This window comes from Ceratotherium simum, chromosome X (assembly GCF_057802395.1).
Source record: "Ceratotherium simum simum isolate JZ-2026a chromosome X, ASM5780239v1, whole genome shotgun sequence".
NCBI lineage: Eukaryota > Metazoa > Chordata > Mammalia > Perissodactyla > Rhinocerotidae > Ceratotherium > Ceratotherium simum.
The window spans coordinates 114150017-114174223 of NC_141940.1; the positions used below are offsets into that span (position 1 = coordinate 114150017).

The 24207-nt window shown below is 38.3% G+C and overlaps 1 protein-coding gene across 5 annotated transcripts in view; it reads left to right on the plus strand.

Moving 5' to 3' along the window:
- ADGRG2 (adhesion G protein-coupled receptor G2) overlaps window positions 1-24207 on the plus strand; it is a 133510-nt gene that overhangs the window by 41467 nt on the left and 67836 nt on the right. For all 5 annotated transcript variants that reach the window (XM_087427655.1, XM_087427659.1, XM_087427658.1 and 2 more), the window contains 2 exons: window positions 7380-7424; window positions 21885-22003. In XM_087427655.1, coding sequence (XP_087283781.1) covers window positions 21886-22003 — 118 coding nt within the window. In that variant the 5' untranslated portion in view covers window positions 7380-7424; window position 21885. The remainder of the gene's footprint in view (window positions 1-7379; window positions 7425-21884; window positions 22004-24207) is intronic.

Below are 24207 nucleotides of genomic sequence, written 5' to 3' on the forward strand. Positions count from 1 at the left end.
TATTGTGTTGTTGTTAATATCTCCTTTTAGGTTTGTTAATAGTTGCTTTATGTGCTTTGGTGCTCCTGTGTTGGGTGCATATATTTATAAGTGATGCGTCTTCTTGGTGGAGTGTCCCTTTTATAATTATATATTGCCCCTCTTTGTCTCTCATTACCTGTTTTATCTTGAAGTCTACTTTGTCTGATATAAGCATTGACAACACCTGCTTTCTTTTGTTTGCCATTAGCTTAGAGTATTGTCTTCCATCCTTTCAGTCTGAGCCTGTGTTTGTCTTTAGAGCTGAGATGTGTTTGCTGGAGGCAGCATATTGTTGGATCTTGTTTTTTAATCCATCCAGCCACTCTGTGTCTTTTGATTGGCGAATTCAATCCATTTACATTTAGAGTGATTATTGATATATGAGGGCTTAATGTTGCTATTTTATCGCTTATTTTCCAGTTCTTTTGCATTTGCTTTGTTGCTCATCCTGTGTGTTTTAGACTACCAATTCAGTTTGGTAGTTCTGTATGATGGTTTTCTTAGTTTTCTCTTTATTTATCATATGTGTCTCTGTTCTGATTATTTGTTTAGTGGTTACCATGAGATTTGTATAAAAAATCTCGTAGATGAGGTAGTCCATTTTGTGTTGGCCTTTTATTTCCTTAGACCAAGTCGATTCCATCCCTTCCCTCTTCCCCTTCTAAGTTATTATTGTCACAACTTATTCCATCTTGTGTTGTGAGATTGTGTTTAAAGTGATGAGGTTATATTTATTTTTGGTGTTTTCCTTCCCTTAATCTTTGATGTTATAATTGTTTGCTAACCTATTCTGATAAAAAGCTGCAATTTATCTGATTTTGTCTACCTATTTTTTCCTTGCTCCAAGCTTTCTATCCTCTTTTTCTTTTTGTTTTCCCCAGGCATGAGGGCATTCTTGAGCATTTCTTGTAGGGGGGTTCTCGTGGCAATGAACTCCCTTACCTTTTGTTTATCTGAGATAGTTATTATTTCTCCATCATATCTGAAGGATATTTTTGCTGGATGGAGTATTCTTGGCTGAAAGTTTTGTCTTTCAGAATTTTGAATATATCATTCCACTCTCTTAGCCTGTAAAGTTTCTGCCAAGAAATTGGCTAAGAGTCTGATAGGAATTCTTTTGTACATTTTTTTTGTCTTGTTGCCTTTAATATTTTTTCTTTGTCATTGACTTTTGCCAGCTTTACTACTATAAGCCTTGGAGAGGGTCTTTTTATGTTGATATATTTAGGAGATCTATTGACTTCATTCACTTGTATTTCCCGCTGCTCCAGGTTTGGGAAGTTCTCAGCTATTATTTCTTTGAACAAGCTCTCTGCTCCTTTTTCCCTCTCTTCTCCCTCTGGAATACCTAATCCTTATGTTGCATTTCCTAATTGAATCAGATATTTCTCAGAGAGTTTCTTCATTTCTTTTTAGTCTTAGTTCTCTCTCCTCCTCCATCTGGAGCATTTCTGCATTCCTTGGGATAGGGAGAATTTATGGCCAGTTTTGCTATCTAACAAAGAAGGAAAGGACTAGAAATTTCTTTTGCTGGAAAAGTCAGCAGAGACACAGCAGTATAGAGGTTGAGATTGAGGCTCTCACTTTGAATTAAACAATGATATTAATAAATCACCAAGTTCCTATCTTTCACAGTTTATCTGTGAAGTAGGGCTGGATAATAATGTAACTGCTTACTCATTTCCAGTGGGAACAATAAAAACGTTATGGTTTCCTTGTCTTTTACTCCCTGGAATTGGACTAAGGAGCAGTTAAGTGTTTAGTACATCTCAAGTGGCAAATATTTTTGGAAACAGAAAAATTCTAATGCACCAGTGTTAATTTTTAGCCCAAGTGTCAAATATACAACAAAAATTTAACAAACAAAGGAAAAATTAATATGGTGGTTTTCTTAGTTACTTGGTGGGGCCCATCCTATATGTACAATTGTTTGTCTTTTCATCTATGTGTATTTTACTCATATTTTATTTTATTATTGAAAATACAATATCAAAACATGGTTTAAATAGAAGGAAATACCCAGCATTTGTTGCTACCCAATGGAAAGAGAAGTTAAGAGTTAATTAGAAAATATCAGGCATGGCAGCTGGGATTGATCTGAGGTTGTGGTAGTTATCTAAATTCAATTTTCCTGGTGGGATGTTTTCATACAAATGGGAGAAAGTTCCCCTCTAGTTAACTTTGTATGCATTCAGCTTAATGTAAGACTTGCATTTAAAAAATCAAGTATATAAGTGTCCTTTTGGTGAAATAGTAAATTAATGCTCTGAGAAAGAATTAATTGGTATATCCTTGCATGTGCATTTACTTTTAAGGTGGTAATTGTTTATGCCCTAAAGAAAGTCATGCTTTGTGTTGGAAAACTTTTAGTTCTGCCACGTCACCATGTTGGTGGAGGGCTGTGGTTGCCTCACCCAGCGGGTTGGGTCTGGTGATCAGGGAGTCATTCGAAAGTGGGTCTCTCACCATGTAGTCTTTAATACCCTCTTCTCCAGCTCTGGGCAGAGGTAACCAGCAGCATTTTAGCCCTTGGACTATGTTTGGCAAGCCTCAAGCTAGGTAAGGGGAGGGAAGGAAAAGAGGGAAACTGTAGTATGAAGGAGAGTAGAAGAGAGGAAGAGAAGACTGGAGAGAGGGGAAGAAAGAAAAGATAGCTTTCAGTGCTGCAGGAAAGTAGCATGGTACCAACAGTTGCAGGAGATCCACCAGCTACTTTTCCTGGCCTGGTTCATTCTACCTCTGCATGCAGCCTCACAAGAGAGCTGAAGAGGTCATCCTTTTAGATGTTTCAGAAAGCAAGTCCAAAAGCTCTCTTAGTCACATCTATAATATAACAATTATCGATACCAGGACATTCTTCCTCTTGTTTAATTTAAGTCCCTTGGGCTGTGGTTTAAACCACCTTTTAGACATCATCTCTGGCCATGGTAGAGATGGAGAATGCCTGGTTGCCATTTTCTTTCTGTGAGTGCCTTGTATACATAATGGATATTATTCATAATCCATCGCAACCTCCATCTGGACATGCAACATGGATTTTTCCCAGTCTGTTCACAGATGATATTTTTAATACATTCCACCAGTTTTCTGCCCCATCTCTCCAGGGTCCCTTCTGGTTATTCTCTGCTTTGCTGTTTATGCTTCAGCAACATCAAACTGATTCAAAGTCCTGCCCACTCCATGCCAGTCTTTGGCTCTGTGTCTTGGTTTAGGCTATTTCCTCTCTTTGGAATGTTCTTTCCCATTTCTTCATGTAAAGGGAGTTGCACGTCCTTTAGGATGCAGCATGATTGTTACCTCCTTGAGGAAACTTGCCTGGATCCATTTCCCTACACTAGTTTAGGTGCCCTTCCTTGGAGCTCCTGTTATGCCTGTGACAGAGCCCGCAGCTGGTTCATATGGCACTTCCAGAAAAGCTGGCATTCTGGGTTCAGGATCTAATGGTCCTCTTGGCCAGGCACCCTTGTGCAGGGTGCAACCTGCACAACCATACAGAGTGGCCCTGTTTTTTAGCATGTAGTAGGCATTCGGTAAGTGTTTATTGAATGAATTCTCTTTAGGGTTTTCCAGAGCCATCTCACAATTGAACTCCTCTTGAATGGTGGCATCCAGAACTGAAGAAACCAGTCTGTGTAGGTAAAGGTCCTATTAGGTAGGGTCTGATCAGTAATGGGGCCACTACAAGGTTCTAGAACCACTCTTGTTTGTTCTTCAATGGCAATACCTACCACTCTACAGCCAAGAACCTGCATATCCCAGACCTTCTCCTGTATATGCTCACAAGCCTAACCTACACCATCATCTCCATCTGTGCCATTTGCTTTTCCTACTAGTGTGGAGAAGTTTCTCTTTGCTTATTTCTGCCCCTGTTTGCAATTTATCAAGGCCTCTTTGTCCTCTGCTCCTTTCTTCCATGACGTTGGTGTCATCACCAGGAACCGTGAGCTATTCTGCTCCTCATTCTGGGCCGCTAATTAATCATTAGGTTCTGGGGGCCGGCCAGTGGCACAGTGATTAAGTTTGCACGCTCTGCTTCGGTGGCCCAGGGTTCGCAGGTTCAAATCCCAGGCACAGACCTACACACTGCTTATCAAGCCATGCTGTGGCAGGCATCCCACATATAAAGTAGAGGAAGATGGGCATGGATGTTAGCCCAGGGCCAGTCTTCCTCAGCAAAAAGAGGAGGATTGGCAACAGATGTTAGATCAGGGCTAATCTTCCTCACCAAAAAAAAAAAATCATTAGGTTCTGAATGAAGCACTGAGCCCTCCAGGATGCTGCCTCTCACCGGGGTTTTTTGTTGTTGTTGTTGGTCTTTGGACCAGCATCACATTACCCCAGAGGGCAGTGGGGCAGCTGCCCAGGGCTGCTGTTACTTGTGTACTTTGCTCCTTGTTTTGCTGATTATCACCAGGATGCATGGACCCTGTGGCTGGCACCCAGGACCTCTGAGCAGCCTATGAGCACAGGAGTTCTGATTCTTGGATGCAGCCTCTCTGAGAGCTTCCTCAGCACTGGAGCAGGGCTCTAAGTACATACAGAGATAATTCCCTTCCCACCCAAACCACTAGTACAGTCTGCTTACCCTTTTTTTTCTGGTAATGCTGGTATTACCCTGGGTTTTCGCCAGCTTGATAAATAGAGGAAGTTGGATGCATTTGCAGCCTCCCTGATGTCATGGTTTGGGGCAGTCTGAACTGTGGGAGGTTTCAGTTAATCCTAGCAATTGGTGAGTTTGCTGTTCTTCTCTGAGAAGCTTCTCTGTTCTGTGCCATGTCTTACATAAGTCGATATGGTTCCTTTTGTGACTTGCCCTTTCCTTTCAATGATGTAAGAAGCCCAAACATTGGCAGCCACTGTGTTTTGTTACTGGAGTGCTGGTGCTGATGGGATCCTGATTCTTGTTTAGTTTCTCTAGGAGATAAGGGAGGGTGTGTGTGTGGTGGCAACAGCAGCAAGGAGGGATCTGGTGGCTGAAGGATGTGCACTTCTTTAATTAAGTTTAGGTCTCTGTGTCCATCAGCTATTTTCACATCATTGCTTTTGACATTCTTTTCCATAACTTGCTCAAGTGAGTTCCTGCTCCCCTGCTGGGAAGCTGGTTTCTTGGCTCTGAGACCAGAAGTCTTTGTGTTCTCAATGGGGCCTTTCTAATTGGGTTAGAGCAGGGCCAGGGGAGATGGCGTCCCGCTGAGCAAGTCATGGCATTACCTCCCATTTAGCCTCCCTCTGAGCTTGATTTTGGAGCTCTATTTGGAGAATCTGGATGACTTGGCCCTCCTTCTGTTCTGCTTGTCTTCTCTAGAAAAAGTATATTTAATTGTATAAGTAATACATGAATACATGTCTGTGTTCTATGGAGTAAAAATTGGGCTTTATCCTTTCTCCCATCACACTCCTATCTGTGGAGGCTTGGTGGGTTTCCTTGCAAGCTTTTTGTATGCATTCACACTTGTCACTATATAAATAAACATACATATATAGCTTTGCTTGTTTCTTAACATATCCTAGTATATATTTTATTAAGAAACTTGATTTTTTTCACTTGACTTACATGTATTGACAATCTCTATATGTCAATACATATAGATCAACTTCATTTTTTTAAGCATTGCATAATTTTCCATAATATAAATGGACCATCATTTATTTAACTATTCATCTACTAATGAATACTTAGGGTTTATTTTCCCTTCACACAAATTTGCAATGATGGTGTTTGTATATTTTTATGTATATGTGTCAATATTCCTGTATAGACAATCTCTGGAATAGAATTTGTGGATCAAAATGTATGCATATTTAAAATTTCAAAACATAGCTAAACTATTCTCTCAAAGTTTACGTTTTTACCAACGGTGTATGCAAGTGTTCATTTCCCCACATGCTCTCCAGCTTTGGATGTTATTAGGCTTTTTATATTTTTCATCCAGTGGCCAAAACAAATTTCATTGTTTCTTGCCCTGTTTTTCTACCTCAAAGTGTTCCAAAGGAGCAAAGAGAGCCTCATGTTGCTTATTAATAAACTGGATTACCAGGAACCATTAAGTGTGCTTTATTGTGGTTATCAATAAGGTTTTGGAAGAGGCAACGTGGCTGAGTTGTGAAATTTCATCCAAAATCCCTATGTAGAAAATCCTCATTTGCACAAATGTTAAATGAAATTATTTCCGTATTCAAGTCATAATCGATTTGTTCCTTTGATTAATGTTTTTCAGTTGTTAATCCTACATTCATTCCACGTTGAGCATTGGAACATGTGTTTGTAATTTGTTCATCCTAAGACAAGAAGACATGCTTGGCCTTCATTTTTGTCCTCTTTAAACATTGCTTAATGAAGTTTTTCTGACATATTGGGCTTTAATTTATTAAGAACTATTCCCCTTTTCTTCCTCTTAAAGAACATATTGTGATCAATAGAAACTCACTATGACTCCTTGTTTCTTCTTTGAATTCGTATTCTGGATCCCTCCTTGGGCACTGAACTTCTGTCTTAACGGCCTGTTGACTGAAGCCAGGAGCAACTCAGTTGGTTCTAAGATCACCCTATAGATTGTTTCATCTTGGAAATCTTGATTTGAAAATCATTATGTCCATATTTCACGTGAGGGGATACCATTGTGTGAAGTGACTGTTATCTTCGAGCTGATAGCTGTACCAATGTTTTGGTTTTGAAGTAAAGCATGAGGGAATATTCTGAAAGATACACGTCAGATTGTCAACAATGCTCTTTGCCTTGGGTGGGCACACTATTTCCTTTCCCACCATGCATCTGCCTTGTCCCTCACTCATGTCATTGCCAATGCCCCCATCTTCCCCTTTCAACTCTGAGCCAAACTTAACAATCAATAGAGAGTTATTTATTTAACCCCTCTGTGGAGAAAGAGTTCTGCCTCTGACTTTGGAGGCACAAGAGACATAAATGACCCAATCCTTTCTATCAAGGAGTTTAGGTTCTAGGGAAGTTAAGTCACAAAAACATAAAGAAATATCTAACAAAACATGGTCTCCAAAAGGGACCACCCCGCCCCAGTTCCGATCACTTCATTGTCCAGTGCCCCTATGATACTATTAATGAAGCCTGAGACGGAGCAGTAATACAATGCTGGTAAAACATTAACAAGGTCAGTCCCAAAACTAGCTTTGGGCTTGTCTTCCAGTTTATAATAAGTTCCTTAAGAGCAGCATTTGCATCCTCCATTTCTTTTGTAACTCTGCTGCCAAGTTCAAGCCTTGGTATACAGCAGGGGGTCTGTAGGGCCTCTGCCCGATGGACTGACTGGAGTATTGAAGCATTGTGGTGCCAAGAAGGCTCACTTGCCATTGATCTAATTTTCTTTTCTCTTTTTCACTTTCAGATTTGTGCAGAGTTTCTCCGTCTTCTCTTCTGAACTTCCTGTCAGGTAAGTGAGGCTATTTCTATGTGATAATGTCGTAGAAATGATGAACATGTTTGCTTGGGGTTTTTTTTTCCCTTTCAAATTACCCCTCTTCATTCCAAATCCCCATCCCCATAACTACTTTATTCTTTTTTGTTTTGTTTGTTTTGTTTTTAACTCCTCGCTCGCACTTGGGGCCTTCTTTTTCTTCAGACATTTTCTTTTCCTTGGGGATTCTATTGTTGACTCATTTCTTCTTGGTAATCCAATTGTTTTTGAATAACTTTCAGTAATGGGTACAGATTTTGAAATTACATGGTGCAGTAAAATCTGGGGAAGGAGATGATTATTTACATAGACCTTTTTGGGATTTTGTTTCACGGTTTTCCCCTTTCCTTCTTCCTGGACTGGCTTCCCTGCCTCCAACAGCTCTTCTCATGTTTTGAAATGAACCATTAAAGTGTTCTCTCTCTTACCTAAAGTGCTGCACACTTGCAGCTTCCAAAGGCTCCTCCCAACCAGATTTCTGCTCCCAACTCCCTTCTACATAGGAATTTCGGAGCCACTACTGACTTACACTTCCTGTTTCCTTTGAGACTCATAAATAGTGGTTATTTCTGGGACTTCACTGGTATAAATAATAGAAATCTTCTAACCAATGCAAATATTTATCATAATTAACATAAATTATAATTATCCTATTATAATTTAGATGATAAATGACACACATACTTATTATAATAAATGCTAATAAGTTATTGTTATAAACAAGGTTAAAATGGCTGAGCAGGCTCACACAGCTAGTAAATGGCCAAGCTGGGACTTGAAGCAGGAGTTGGCATGGTGATGACAAAAGCAAGGAAGGGCACAGAATATTGGTTGATGGTTCGCTTTCCTTAGTACCTCACTTCCTCTCAAATATGATCTCCTGATGATAAAACCACGTGCTTCTGCCCCATCCCTGCCTCCAACCTCCCTGTGCAGGCCCAACACCTTGAGGATGCTTTTAAGGAGAGTCTCCTATTTCTCTCCTCTACATATTGATAGAATTATTGTGCAGCAAGATATTCTGGACCAAATCAATTAAAAAATCTTTTTTGAGTGCCTGCTGTGGGTGAAGTAGGGGTTGCGGTGAGATGGAGACCAAGTCTATGTAAGAGGGGATATTGTGTTCTAGTGCCTTATTTTTTTTCTTTTTTAGGCCAAGTTGAATCTCATGGACCATGAAGAGAAAGTGTCTTTTAAGTTAAAAAAAAAAAAACACACTATTTGGCCACACCAGTGACCAATGAATCTAAGTAGTGGCTGTAAGCTCTTGAGGGCAGGAAAGATATCTGTCTTGTTGACTGTAGTTGCTTGAGTCCCTAGCATAGCACCTTGCATGTAATAGAACCTCAATAAATATTTGTAAACTAGATGAATGAATGTAGGAAATAATTCCAAAGTCTATTTACATTTAGCATTAGAGTGTACTATAAACTTGTCTTCTAATTATGCTTGTAATAATAGCTAACACTTCCTTTTTTTTTTTTTTGCTGAGGAAGATTAGCCCTGAGCTAACATCTATTGCCAATCTTCCTGTTTTTTTGCTTGAGGAAGATTAGGCCTGAGCTAACATCTGTGCCAATCTTCCTCCACTTTATATGTGGGTCACCGCTACACGTGGCTGACGAGTGGTGTAGGTCCACACCCAGGATCCGAACCTGTGAACCCGGGCCGCTGAAGTGGAGCATGCCAAACTTAACCACTACTCCACGGGGCCAGCCCCTAACACTTTTTGACTATACTGAGACCTTCATTATATTACTTCATTTCATCTCTACAGGAACCCTATGACATAGATCCTATGATTACCTCCATTTTGTCAGATGAAGACTTTAGGTCCAGAGAGGTTAAGGAACAGGACAAGGTTACACTGTTAAGTGGTGGAGCTTGGATTTGAAGGCAGGAAGATGGCTCTACCATGCATGCTTTTGCATCCTATGCTATGCTGCTTGTTTGTGTGTGTTGAACATGTATTTATTATGAGCATTGGGAGAGGAGCCTGAAGAGGGAGGAGAGAGAGAGAAAGTAGGCTTTCACTTTGCCTTGGGTAATTCACAGGTGGGTAATGGTAGACTGCAGGTAAGACAGTGGAGAAATTTGGAGATGAGAGAGGGAGTCGAAAAATATAACACCTTTCACAAGGTTTTGTGTTTACTTTAAGGGCAGAATTTATTTCTAATCTTGCACATCTGATATTGATTCACTTGTTTTATTGAATAAAGCTTCTTTTTTTCTGTATCAGAAAGCACTTAATGCTTATTAAGAAAATCATTTTGCACTGTAAAGACCAAACAAATCATTTTCCTTCCATTTGTTTCTAGAGACCTGAAAGCTTCCTATTACAATCTTGCCGTGTAGTTCACCATTGACTTTGCTTTGTGCCATGACAAATGATACACAGAGCTGCTGTCTTGGAGTTCATAGTCAGCACTTACCAGTTAACCCAGTTTTTGTTGTCTTTAGGACATGTTTTTTTTTGGCATATGGGCTGCTGTTTCTCTTACTACCGCATTGCTGGCTTTAGTTCTTGGTGACTTTAGCTTCAAAAAATTTTGTTGCTGAAGTTCAGGATGGTTCCTTTTGTCCTATATTTATTCAAATTACCCCAATGTACAAGATTTGAAATTGCTGCTGGACATGTTTGTGAGCATTCCAGAGAATTCTGTAAATAGTATCGTTTGATTTATAAAATGGGTAAAAATGTGAGGAATTGTCAGGTTTTGGCACCAGGGTTATGCTAGCCTGGTAAAAATGAGTTGGGCTGTGGTCTCTTGCTCTATTCTTTGAGTTCTTGTGAGATTGGAATTCTTGTTCTTTAAATATTTGATAGAATTACCAGTGAAAACATCTGGGCCTGGAGTCTTCTTTGTGGGAAAATTTTTGAGACTTTTAATGGTTATATGTTTATTCAAGTTTATTATTTCTTCTTGATTCCTTCTTGGTAAGTTATTTTTTTTTCTAGGGATTTGCCCATTTCTATCTAGATTTTCAAAATTATTGAGTAAAGTTGTCCCCAAGATCTTTTTATCTTTTTAATGTTTATAGCATCTTCAATTATATTGCTTTTTAAAAATTCTTTCCATTGGTTATTTGCTTATACTCACTGTCTCTCTTTTCATTCCCCTCCCTCCTTCCCTCCTCCCCTCTTAATTTTGCCAGAAATGTCTTTTCAAAGACCAACCTTGGCTTTGTTAATAACCTTTATGTCTTTTTTCTGTATCATTATTTTATGCTTTTATTTTTATTATTTCCATTCTTTTCCTTCTTTGGGTTTATTTTCCTGTTCTTTTTCAAACTTCTTGAGAAGGAGCTTAACTCATTAATTTTAAGCCCTTCTCTTTTTCTAATGTGTAAATTTAAAGTATAAATTTCACTTTAAAGATCTTTAGCTCTATCCCACATGTTTTGATATATAATGTTTTTATTATTGATCAAGTCAAATATTTTCTAATATCTGTTATGACTTCTTCTTTGACCCATGTTATTTGTTAAATAACAAATTTAACTTTTTGTTATTACAGCTTAATTGTGTTGTAGTCAGAGAACATGCTCCTTTCCCTTTTCCGATTCTGTAAAATGTTTTGAGACTTCTTTTATAGCCTGGTTGGTTTTCATAAATATTCCATGTGCACTTGAAAAGGTTATGTACTCTGTAATTGTTGAGTGGAGAGTTCATATATGGTCTTTAAGTCAAGTTGGTTAAATGTGTCATTCAAATATTCTATATCCTTAGTGACTTTCTTATTTGAATTTTATCAATTGCTGATAGAGATGTGTGAATATCTCTCAATGTGACTGTGAATTTGTTCTATTTCTCCTTGTCTTCTGTCAGAAATACTGCTTTGTGAATTTTGAGGCTACGTTATTAGTTGCATTTATTTATAAATTTGTTCAGTCTTCCTATTGAATTGAACCTTTTATGAATGAACCATTTTATTCCTGGGTAATGCTTTTTGCTTTAAAGTATAATTTGTCTGATATTAGTATAAATACTAATTTTCTTTTGATTAGTATTGGCATTGCATATCTTTTCCATCCTTTTATTTTCAAACTTTCTGTACCATTATGTTCAGGTTGTGTCCTTGTAAATAGCATGTAGTTGGATTTTATATTTTTTTCAGTCTGATAATGCCTTTTATTTGAATCATTTAGTCTATTTATATTTAGTCGATCATTGATTTGTATGTGTGTTTAAGTTTACCATCTTCTATTTTTCCTAACCATTCTGTTTCTTTTTCTCCCCTTTCTTGCCTCCTTTCAGATTCACTGAATATTCTTTTTTTTTTTTTAATTTTTATTGCAGTAACATTGGTTTATAACATTGTATAAATTTCAGGTGTACATCATTATACTTCTATTTCTGCATAGATTACATCATGTTCACCACTCAAATACCAATTACAACCCATCACCACACACATGTGCCGAATTATCCCTTTTGCCCTCCTCCCTCCCCCCTTCCCCTCTGGCAACCACCAATCCAATCTCTGTCTCTATGTGTTTGTTTATTGTTGTTATTATCTACTACTTAATGAAGGAAATCATACGGTATTTGACCTTCTCCCTCTGACTTATTTCACTTTGCATAATACCCTCAATGTCCATCCATGTTGTCACAAATGGCTGGATTTCATCGTTTCTTATGGCTGAGTAGTATTCCATTGTGTATATATACCACAGCTTCTTCATCCATTCGTCCCTTGATGGGCACTTAGGTTGCTTCCAAGTCTTGGCTATTGTGAATAACGCTGCAATGAACACAGGGGTGCATGTATCTTTATGCATTGGTGTTTTCAAGTTCTTTGGATAAATACCCAGCAGTGGAATAGCTGGATCATATGGTAGTTCTATCCTCGATTTTTTGAGGAATCTCCATACTGTTTTCCATAGTGGCTGCACCAGTTTGCACTCCCACCAGCAGTGTATGAGAGTTCCTTTCTCTCTACAGCCTCTCCAACACATGTTGTTTCCTGTCTTGTTAATTATAGCCATTCTGACGGGCGTGAGGTGATATCTTGTTGTAGTTTTGATTTGCATTTCCCTGGTAGTTAATGATTTTGAACATCTTTTCATGTGCCTGTTGGCCATCTGTATATCTTCTTTGGAGAAATGTCTGTTCAGGTCTTTTGCCCATTTTTTAATTGGGTTGTTAGTTATTTTGTTGTTGAGATGCATGAGTTCTTTATATATTCTGGAGATTAAGCCCTTATCAGATGTATGGTTTGCAAATATCTTCTCCCAATTGTTAGGTTGTCTTTTCGTTTTGTTGATGGTTTCCTTTGCTGTGCAGAAGCTTTTTAGTTTGATGTAGTCCCATTTGTTTATTTTTTCTATTGTTTCTCTTGCCCAGTCAGACATGGTGCTTGAAAATATGTTCCTAAGACCGATGTCGAAGAGCGTACTGCCTATGTTTTCTTCTAGAAGTCTCATAGTTTCAGGTCTTACATTCAAGTCTTTAATCCATTTTGAGTTAATTTTTGTGTATGGTGTAAGGTAAGGGTCTACTTTCATTTTTTTGCACGTGGGTGTCCAGTTTTCCCAACACCATTTGTTGAAGAGACTTTCTTTTCCCCATTGTATGTTCTTGGCTCCTTTGTCAAAGATTAGCTGTCCATAGATGTGTGGGTTTATTTCTGGGCTTTCGATTCTATTCCATTGATCTGTGTGTCTGTTTTTGTGCCAGTACCATGCTGTTTTGGTTACTATAGCTTTGCAGTATATTTTGAAATCAGGGAGTGTGATACCTCCAGCTTTGTTCTTTTTTCTCAGGATTCCTTTAGCTATTCGGGGTCTTTTGTTGTTCCATATAAATTTTAGGATTCTTTGTTCTATTTCTGTGAAAAATGTTGTTGGAACTTTGATAGGGATTGCACTGAATCTATAGATTGCTTTAGGAAGTATGGACATCTTAACTATGTTAATTCATCCAATTCAAGAGCATGGAATATCTTTCCATTTCTTTGTGTCTTCTTCAATTTCTTTTTTTTTTTTTATAATTTTATTTATTTATTTATTTTTCCCTCAAAGCCCCAGTAGATAGTTGTATGTCGTAGTTGCACATCCTCCTAGTTGCTGTATGTGGGACGCGGCCTCAGCATGGCCGGAGAAGCAGTGCATCGGTGCACGCCCGGGATGCAAACCTGGGCCGCCAGCAGCGGAGCGCGTGCACTTAACCGCTAAGCCACGGGGCCAGCCCTTCTTCAATTTCTTTCAGCAATGTTTTATAGTTTTCGGTGTACAGATCTTTCACCTCTTTGGTTAAGTTTATTCCTAGGTATTTTTTCTTTTTGTTGCAATTGTAAATGGGATTGTATTCTTAATTTCTCTTTCTGCTACTTCATTGTTAGTGTATAGAAATGCAACCGATTTTTGTATGTTGATTTTGTATCCTGCAACTTTACCGTATTCGTTTATTACTTCTAAAAGTTTTTTGGTGGATTCTTTAGGGTTTTCTATATATAAAATCATGTCATCTGCAAATAGTGACAGTTTCACTTCTTCCTTTCCAATTTGGATCCGTTTTTTTTTCTTTTTCTTGCCTGATTGCTCTGGCTAGGACTTCTAGTACTATGTTAAATAGGATTGGTGACAGTGGGCATCCTTGTCTGGTTCCTGTTCTTAGAGGGATAGCTTTCAGTTTTTCACCATTGAGGATGATATTAGCTGTGGGTTTGTCATATATGGCCTTTATTATGTTGAGGTACTTTCCTTCTATCCCCATTTTATTCAGAGTTTTTATCATAAATGGATGCTGTATCTTGTCAAATGCTTTCTCTGCATCTATTGAGATGATCATGTGATTTTTATTCTTCATTTTATTAATGTGGTGTATTACATTGATTGATTTGCGAATGTTGAACCATCCCTGCATACCTGGAATAAATCCAACTTGATCGTGGTGTATAATCTTTTTAACGTATTGTTGTATGCGATTTGCTAGTATTTTGTTGAGTATTTTTGCATCAATGTTCATCAGTGATATTGGCCTGTAATTTTCTTTTTTTGTGTTGTCCTTGTCTGGTTTTGGTATCAGGGTAATGTCGGCTTTGTAGAATGAGTTAGGGAGCTTCCCCCACTCATCAATTTTTTGGAAGAGTTTGAGAAGGATAGGTGTTAAGTCTTCTTTGAATGTTTGGTAGAATTCACCAGGGAAGCCGTCTGGTCCTGGACTTTTATTTTTGGGGAGGTTTTTGATTACTGTTTCAATCTCCTTACTGGTGATTGGTCTATTCAAATTCTCTACTTCTTCTTGATCCAGTTTAGAAGGTTGTATGATTCTAAGAATTTATCCATTTCTTCCAGATTGTCGCATTGGTTGGCATATAGCTTTTCATAGTATTCTCTTATAATCTTTTGTATTTCTGAGGTGTCTGTTGTAATTTCTCCTCTTTCATTTCTGATTTTACTTATTTGTGCCTTCTCTCTTTTTTTCTTGGTGAGTCTAGCTAAAGGTTTGTCAATTTTGTTTATCTTTTCAAAGAACCAGCTCTTGGTTTTATTAATTTTTTCTATTTATTTTTTTAGTCTCTATTTCATTTATTTCTGCTCTGATTTTTATTATTTCCCTTCTTCTACTGATTTTGGGCTTTGTTTGTTCTTCTTTTTCCAGTTCCTTTAGGTGCATTGTTAGATTGTTTATTTGAGATTTTTATTGTTTGTTGAGATAGGCCTGTATTGCTATAAACTTCCCTCTCAGAACCGCTTTCGCTGTATCCCATAAATTCTGGCATGTCATATTTTCATTTTCATTTGTCTCCAGGTATTTTTGGATTTCTTCTTTGATTTCTTCGTTGACCCAGTCATTGTTCAGTAGCATCTTGTTTAATCTCCACATATTTGTGGCTTTTCTGATATTCTTCCTATAGTTGATTTCCAGTTTCATACCGTTGTGGTCAGAAAAGATGCTTGGTATTATTTCAATCTTCTTAACTTTATGGAGACTTGTTTTGTGGCCTAATATGTGATCAATCCTGGAGAATGTTCCATGTGCATTTGAAAAGAACGTGTATTCTTCAGTTTTTGGATGGAATGCTCTGTATATATCTACTAGGTCCATCTGTTCTAGTGTATCATTTAAGGCCAGTGTTTCCTTATTGATCTTCTGTTTGGATGACCTATCCGTTGGTGTAAGTGGAGTGTTCAAGTCCCCTACTATTATTGTGTTACTGTCTGTTTGTGTTTTTATGTGTGTTAATAATTGCTTTATATATTTAGGTGCACCTGCATTAGGTGCGTAGATATTTACAAGTGTTATATCCTCTTGTTGGATTGTTCCCTTGATCATTATGTAATGCCCTTCTTTGTCTGTTTTTACAGTTTTTGTTTTAAAGTCTATTTTGTCTGATATGAGTACTGCTACCCCAGCTTTCTTTTCATTGCCATTTGCCTGGAGTATCTTTTTCCATCCCTTCACTTTCAGTTTGTGAGTGTCTTTAGGTCTGAAGTGTGTCTCTTGTATGCAGCATATACATGGGTCTTGTTGTTTTATCCAATCAGCCACCCTATGCCTTTTAATTGGAGCATTTTGACTGAATATTCTAAAAACCATTCCTCCCTTCCACTAGTTAAGAAGTTATACGTCCTACTTCTATTTTTTAGTAGCTACTATAGAAATTACAATGTCTACTCAACTTTTCAATGTCTAAAGATAATCAATACCTTTAGCCTCCTCTAGGATAATACAAGGACCCTGAAAGACTTTTAATTTTAACTTTTCATCTCCTAAATGATATATTATATATATTATCTCCTATATTATAGAATATATATGTATATATAATGCAGTTGCCATATTTTTATTCTATCATGTTTCACTTATCCCTGTAAGATATTATTATTAATGTTTTATATAGTCAAAGTTCATTTGGATTTACCAATATATAGTGCCAACCTTAGCTCTGGCCAACTGGGGCCTCTGGCCTATGTCTCATGCTTTAGAGGTCCCCTCTCTTGCCCTTCCATAGTTGTACCCCTCTCTATAGGGCGAGAATTTTATGACACCAAGAAGACATGCTCACGTGGAGCCTGCCTCCTTCCTCCCTCAACCCTTGCTTCTAGATCATACTCTGCAAACCCAGGACCCTGGAATTCCATATCCAAATATTCTGTGCCTTTTTCCAGGACCTGAGCAAGCCTCTTCCCTAGGACAAGCCATGCTGCAGGTGTACATACTTCTAGACCTAAGGGATGACCAAGAGGTAGCTGCTTGCAGGAGAGAGGGGAGTTTGGATATGTGGGCTGGGGTATCCACATATGTGTGCACAAAGCCTCTTGTAGTCTGAGATGGAAGAATAAGGAAACTGGGCCTCCTTTTAAACTCTTGGCCTATATATTACAAATGTTAGAAATGGGCTTGGCCACATACTAACCACTTTTTTTGTTCTTCATTCCTTGTTGCATTTCAACTCTTATATTTTTTGCCAGAATACATCTTTTAGGATTTAGTTCAGGGAGGATTTGCAGGTAGTGAACAATATCATAGTTTTTGTTTGTCTGAAAATGTGTTTATTTTGCCCTCATTCTTGAAAAGTATTTTCATTAGGAGTAGAATTCTCGATCGGCAGTTATTTTCTTTCAGCACTTTGCATAATATTTCAGTGTCTTCTGACTTCCATTGTTGCTTCTGGGAAGGTAGCTGTCAGTCTAACAGGGGCTCCTTTGAAGGCTAACTGTCTTGTTTTCTCTGGCTACTTTCATGATTTTCTCTTTGTCTTTGGTTTTCTTCAATTTCACGATGATATTTCTAGGTGTAGATCTCTTTTCATTTATTATAGAGATTCCTTGGGCTTCCTGAATCTGTGGATGGTGTTTTTCATCAGTTTGGGGTCATTCGGTCATTATCATTTCAAAGGTTGATTCTGCCCCATCCTCTCCTCTTTGAATTTTGTTTAAGTCTATGTTAGACCTTGTATTTCTTTTCTCCATGTCTCTAAACTTTTCTTTTGTATTTCGTATCTGGAGCTCAAGTTTGCCTCATTAGGCCCATGCCCTCAGGCATAAGTGGCTCCTTTGCTTACATTACCTCCCTGAGTTCCTGCTTTGGCTTTACCTTTGGCCTGGGATTCTTTTCTATCTTGTCAGCTCTTTGATAGATTTAAGAAAATGCTTTTAATATTTTATTCATGATTTTTAATTGTCTTCAGCAGAAGGTTTGGTCTAAAAACCTAACCCAATATATTCCTGGAACACTGAAGAAATTTTTTTTCTGAGATATTTGCTATATTAGGGTCTTTCATAGAGTTCAAATCAAAATTTAATTATGCTTTTAGTAACAGTTTCCTGATTCTTTTTTTAAGTTAGTTAGACATATAACCAGAGACTGAAAAAAAACCAACCCTGGGATTCTCTGAATTCTTTGACAGTTGAATGATCCAAGTCACTTGCTTTTGCCCCTTTTAATTCTTGCTTTATCTGCACTGAGAACTTCTTCAGTACCTCCCTTTTAAATTTCCCCTTGTACTAGTCTTGTTAGCCAACACTTACGACTCAATGTAAATATTTCAAAGGCACAAACTTTTCTAGAAGACTTAGGGAACAATTATCATACCTCTTGTTACTCAGGACAAAACTATTGATCATTGCATACACCATAGCAGCCATGGTATAATCAAATTGTGCCAGTTAACCAAAGGTGACCCAGACCTGCGCTACACTGGAATCAAGCTGTTTCCCCCCTTTTTAAATCTTACTCTTTAATTATTCTATATCTAGATAAATATAGATTTATCATTTATTGCCATTCAGGGTTGCAGTGATGATATACATTTTTTAAAAATATGATAGTGATACTATGTAATGAAATTAAAGAGATCTAGAACAATTTCTTGGAGCGGTACAAGCAGGACCATGGCATACAGTTATGTAGCTTGTGTACTGTACAACCCTACAGGTTGCCATTTACATCAGAGTCCACAACCATAAAAGGGGACCCTGGACCAAGATTAATCTGGGATAATCTTTAATGGGTGGTTGTCTAGTGTCAAGATCTAGATTTTACTGTTTAAATGCTAGCAAATAATTTTCTTTGTAATTGGTGCTATCTCACTAGCTGTCCTTAGCATCTTGAAAATTTGCTAAGAACCAGTGGCTATTCAAATCATCTTTGTTGATGACTTAGATAGCATTGAGCTAACCCAACCAGAAGATGAAGAAAAGTTCCAGCTGAAAAAGATAAAAATGACTTTTATGTATAATAAGTAAGGGTTTCAAAATCCACAGATTTCCCTCTTTGATCAGTGATCCCAGAGACCTTATGACTTAGCAGGATGTTCTCTAGTTTAGGCAGAAGGCAGTAGGAGCTGCATTACTTCAAATACCATAAAGCTTGTCCTCCTATCAGGAAATATTTATTCAGCCTTGAGGAGACATATTCCAGACTTGACATCTGAAAGCAGTCTTTTCAGCAGCACCTGGTCTGTAGTAAGTTCTTTTTGATCCATATTCTCTTTTCAAGATGATTGCTAGAATCACCCTTCATTATGGCCTTTCCTGCCATCATTTGGGAGTTGATTACCAGCTCTCTTCAGTGAAAAGGCGTGGTTTCTTTTGATCAGTGGCCCAAGTCACAGCACATAGTAACCAGTCACTATGTACCATGACTAATTTAACTTTGACCATGTATTATACACTACTTAGGTCCTTCCAGAGGAGCTGGCAAAGCTCAAGAATGAGTTTGCAGAAATTTTGAAATTGTGTAATAGCATTTTGAATTTGTTGACTCATTTCACCTGATGGACTCAAAACAGTTTACTTCCAAGGAGACAAATTCTCAGGAGGCCAGAATTGTGGCCTGGTAGAAAGAGTAGGAGTAGCACCAAACACCCAAATGACCTTGACCCATCCCCTAGAGCATGTTGGGCCTCTTTCTTCACCTGTAGAATGAGGGTTTGAGGCTAGGTGAATTCTGAGTTCCTTTCCAGAAATAAACTGCTCTGATACTCTTTCCAGAACTAAAATTAGATACTTGTGCAATAAATCTTCTAAGTCAGCTCTATGAATTCCAGGTAGAGTCAAGCCTAAGGCATTTGTATAGGAGAGTTTTTTTGTAGAGGCTTAGTTCATTAAATAAATATAGCTATTTAAAAAAAAAAAAAGAACAATGCTGGGGCCATGGTGTAGTGGTTAAGTTCTGCACACTCTGCTTCAGTGGCCCGGGTTTGTGGTCTTGGATCCTGGGCGTGGACCTACACCACTCATCAGCCATGCTGTGGTGGCAACCCACATACAAAATAGAGGAAGACTGGCACAGATGTTAGCTCAGGGCTAATCTTCCTCAAGCAAAAAAAGAGGAAGATTGGCAACAGATGTTAGCTCAGGGCAAATCTTCCTCAGCAAACAAAATAAAACAAAACAAAACAAAAAAAGAGCAATGCTTTTGGAGGGGGAACTGAGTTCAAAAATGAAAAATGGATTAATTTTTAAACTTTTAAATGAAACCGTTGATGACATACATACAAGTTACGATTCAATGAATTTCAGGAACTGAACACACTCATGTAACCAGCACACAGACTATTACCTGTACCTCAGAAGCCCCCTTGTGCCCACTTCTAATTATTACACCCTCTCCCCACTTCCAAGGATAACCACTCCTTACTCCATCGATTACTTTTGCCTGCTTTTGTTCCTGATATGAACGGAATCATGTACAGTATGCATTCTTTTATGTCTGGCTCCTTTATCTAACATTATGTTTCTGAGATTCATCAATATTGTTGTGTGTAGCTGTAACAGACACTTAAATTTTCCTCCTGAGAGACATTGCTACATCTTTGCACAACTATATTAACATTCTCATTCGAGTGACTCATTTGGGAAGATCAATAATATGCCATTAAGAACAGAGAGGATAAAAGTGCTGAAGACGAGGGACAAACCAGAGGCATTTTACAATTTATTAACTTAGTGTATTATTAATATATAATACAATTTATTGATTTAAAAAATGTAAGCCCTCTTTAGAAGGAGAAGGATTTACCTCCTGGTCTAAGACATTATCACGCCATGTCCAAGGAAAGAGTCACCCCCTTGGTACTGGTGATGGCTGTTAATTTACAAGATTCTTAAGATTGCCAGCTTTTCCTTGAGACTGAGAAATCGTGATTTATCTGCGTCTTTCCATGCCCTCATTCCTGTAATCCCTGCTCTATCTTTCCCTGCACATGCTAGGTATTTGTTGACTGAATGAGTGAAGAGTACAGCTAGCATTTATGGTGCCTTCACAGTGCCAGCCACTGTGTGAAGATCTCTTGTTTACTTACCACAGCAGCACTATCAGGTTGGTGCTGTTATAAAAATTTGCTAGATGGGAGATCTTGGCCATTGGAAATAACTTGTCCAAAGTCATCTGACTATACGTGGCAGAGCCAGGACCTTTGAACTCATGCTCTTTAATCTTCACCACTATGCATGCACACTCTATTTCAGGCTGCCAGAAGCTGCAGAGGTGGCTGGGTTCAGGGGTGCCCTGTGGCCAGGAGCTCTGCCAGCTGAGAACAAACAGCCTGGTCTGTCCCGGCCACTTTCCCTGTGGCCATGTAGAGGGAGCCTGCTCAGTGGGCTCTCACTGTCCCTCCACTTGTGCCTGAGCCCATGGGTGGGTTGTGATTTCCTGGCTGGCTTCTTCCTCCCTCAGCATCCCACACTAGCCTCTACTGCTGCTGCTGACTGCCTGTCATGGGGCTCTGTTGGCCAACTCCTCCACCAAGTGAGGAAGGGACACCGTCTTAGCATTTGCAATTCTCTCCATGTCAAGCTCCCTCCAGCCCCTGCCCCACCTCCGCCACAGGTATTTGATCTAGTTAACTCCTATTCAACCCTCACATCTCATCTGGTATATATTGGTCCTCAATAAATATTTTTTGAATGAATGAATAAATAAATGGTAAATGAGGCTTTCAAATTCAGTTCTGATATAAACTTTGCTTTCTAAAAAATGTTGACTCTGCCTTCCTGACTACTAAAAATGCAAGCAGCGATAATGAACTAATATGTAATAAAGAGGAAATGCAATGTACCCATCCTTTTACAGCATGAGACATAAATAGGGGTCGATTGTTTATAAGATTCTGTGACCCGTTCTGATTCTTAGCATAGTTTTTAACCAGCCTTTATAGAGTGGTCATAATTACATTTGCAGTGTTTTGTGTTTTTAATTTCTTCTCTTGATATTTTGTACATGTTGATGTTTTCCATAAATTCACGTGGACTACCTTGCTTATCATTTTTAATATCATATACTATCCCACTGGGTGGTCTTCTTGTAGTAAACATGGTTTTTGTAACCAGTGTCCACCTGGCATTGCCATTCTCTGGAATCAGAGAAATTTAAAGGAAGCAGGATTACAGGTTGCCTTTGGCTGAGGAACTGAGCTGTTGGATATTGCTGTGTTGTGATTATGGCAAGCTGTAATGATATGCTTTCCCCTTATTTTATTCAAGGATGTTTTTCTTTGGTGGGCACTGTAGCCATGTTGGCAGACCTGAAGAACTTTTACTGACATTCAAGTTATTCCTTGTCATCGTTTATCTTCATGTGGTTCTGGTTACATGCCTAGAAGGTAAGGTGCTTGTTTTCTTCATTTTTTTCTGTTTTATCTGTGTGTGTGTGTGTGTGTGTGTGTGTTTATTTAGGACTTTTTTTTTACTGTGGTAAAATAAACATAACATAAAACTTACCATTTTTAAGTGTACAATTCACTGGCATTAAATATGTTCACAGTTTTGCACAACCGTCACCGCCATCCATTTCCGGAACATTTTCATCATCTCAAATAGAAACTCTGTACCCATCAAGCAATAACTCCCTATTCCTCCCTCCCCCAGTCCCTGGTAACCTCTATTCCTTCTGTTTCTGAATTTGCCTTTCTAGGTACCTCATATAAGTGGAATCATACAGTACTTGTCCTTTTGTGTCTGGCTTGTTTCACTTAGCATAATGTTTCTGAAGTTCATCCATGTGGTAGCATGTATCAGCATTTCCTTCCTTTTTAAGGCTGAATAATATTCCATTGCATGTACATACTACATTTTGTTTATCTGTTCGTCGTTGATGGACATTTGGGTTATTTTAACCTCTTGGCTATTGTAAATAATGCTACTATGAACATTGGTGTACAAGTACCTATTTGAGTCCCTGCTTTCAATTCTTTTGGGTGTATATACCTAGGAGTGGAATTGCTGGGTCATATGGTAATTCTATGTTTAACTTTTTGAGGATCTGCCAAAGTGTTTCCCACAGTGGCTGCACCATTTTGCATTCCTACCAGCAAGGCACAAGGATTCCAGTTTCTCTATATCCTCACCAATACTTGTTATTTTCTGTTGTTTTGATAATAGGTGTGAAATGGTATCATTGTGGTTTTGATTTGCATTTCCTCAATGGTTAGTGATGGGGAGCGTATTTTCATGTGCTTATTAGCCATTTGTATATCTCCTTTGGAAAAATGTCTGTTCAAATCTTTGGCCCATTGTTGAATTGGGTTATTTGGGGTTTTTTTGTTGTTGAGTTTTCGGAGTTCTTTATATATTCTGGATATTAATCCTTTATCAGATATATGATTTGCAAATATTTTCTCCCATTCTGTGGGTTGTCTTATCACTCTCTTAATAGTGTCCTTTGATGCACAAAAATTTTTAATTTTGATGAAGTCCAATTTATCTATTTTTATTTTGTTGCCTGTGCTTTTGCTATCGTATCCAAGAAATCATTGCCAAATCCAATGTCATGAAGATTTTCCCCTATGTTTTTTTCTAAGAGTTTAATAGTTTTAGCTCTTATGTTTAGGTTCTTTGATCCAGTTTGAGTTCATTTTTGTATATGGTATTAGGTAAGGGTCCAACTTCATTCTTTTGCATGTGGATATCCAGTTTTCCCAGCACCATTTGTTGAAAAGACTGTCCGTTCCCCATTGAATGGACTTGGCACCTTTGTCAAAAATCAATTGGCCATGTATGTGAGGGTCTATTTCTGGTGTTTATTTGTTTTTAAAAGTATCTACTTGAAGGCACTTCTGCATGGAAATGTAAGGGAGGTAGAGAATCAGCCAAATGAAGCAGCATGGCTTTCAGAAAAGAGGACCTTTAGAAGCTTATGGAACAAGGAGAAAAGGTACCTGAGGAAGACAGTAAAAAGGCCAGAAATCCTGAGGCTGCAATATCTGTGGGTACAACTGCCAAAAGAATACAGTGTTACGTAAATGTAAAGAATCCTCATTTGGGATATTATTTAAGGAAATGTTATTAAGGACACACAGAGAAATACCTTTCTTATTCAGAAGAGAGTGGCAAGACCAGGAAATCTTCATTGGATAAAGCAAATATCTACTAGCAGCAAACAACAACAACATAAAACACATGTACACAACACACACTCACACTCATACACATGCATTCCGACTAAATGGAAAACTTCCCAGCAGGCTAACACAAAATTGACAGTCTTTCAAAAAGTAGACACTGGAGCATATTGTCAAGGAGCCATGATACTTTCCAAAAAGAAATGATAAGAGCGAGACATGTACTGACTGCTTACTGTGTGCCCTGCATGCTTTATATACATCCACTCTTAAGCTTCTCAACCAAGTCTGTGAATGAGAGATCTTCATCTTAGCCCCATTTCCTAGATCAAGAAACTGAGGCTCAGAGAGATATGTAACTTGCTCAAGGAAGTGGCTGAGCTTGGATTTGTATGCAGCTCTGAATTTTGTGCTCATAACCATGAAACCAGAGTTCTCAAACCTAAGTGTGTACCTGGAGGCCTTGT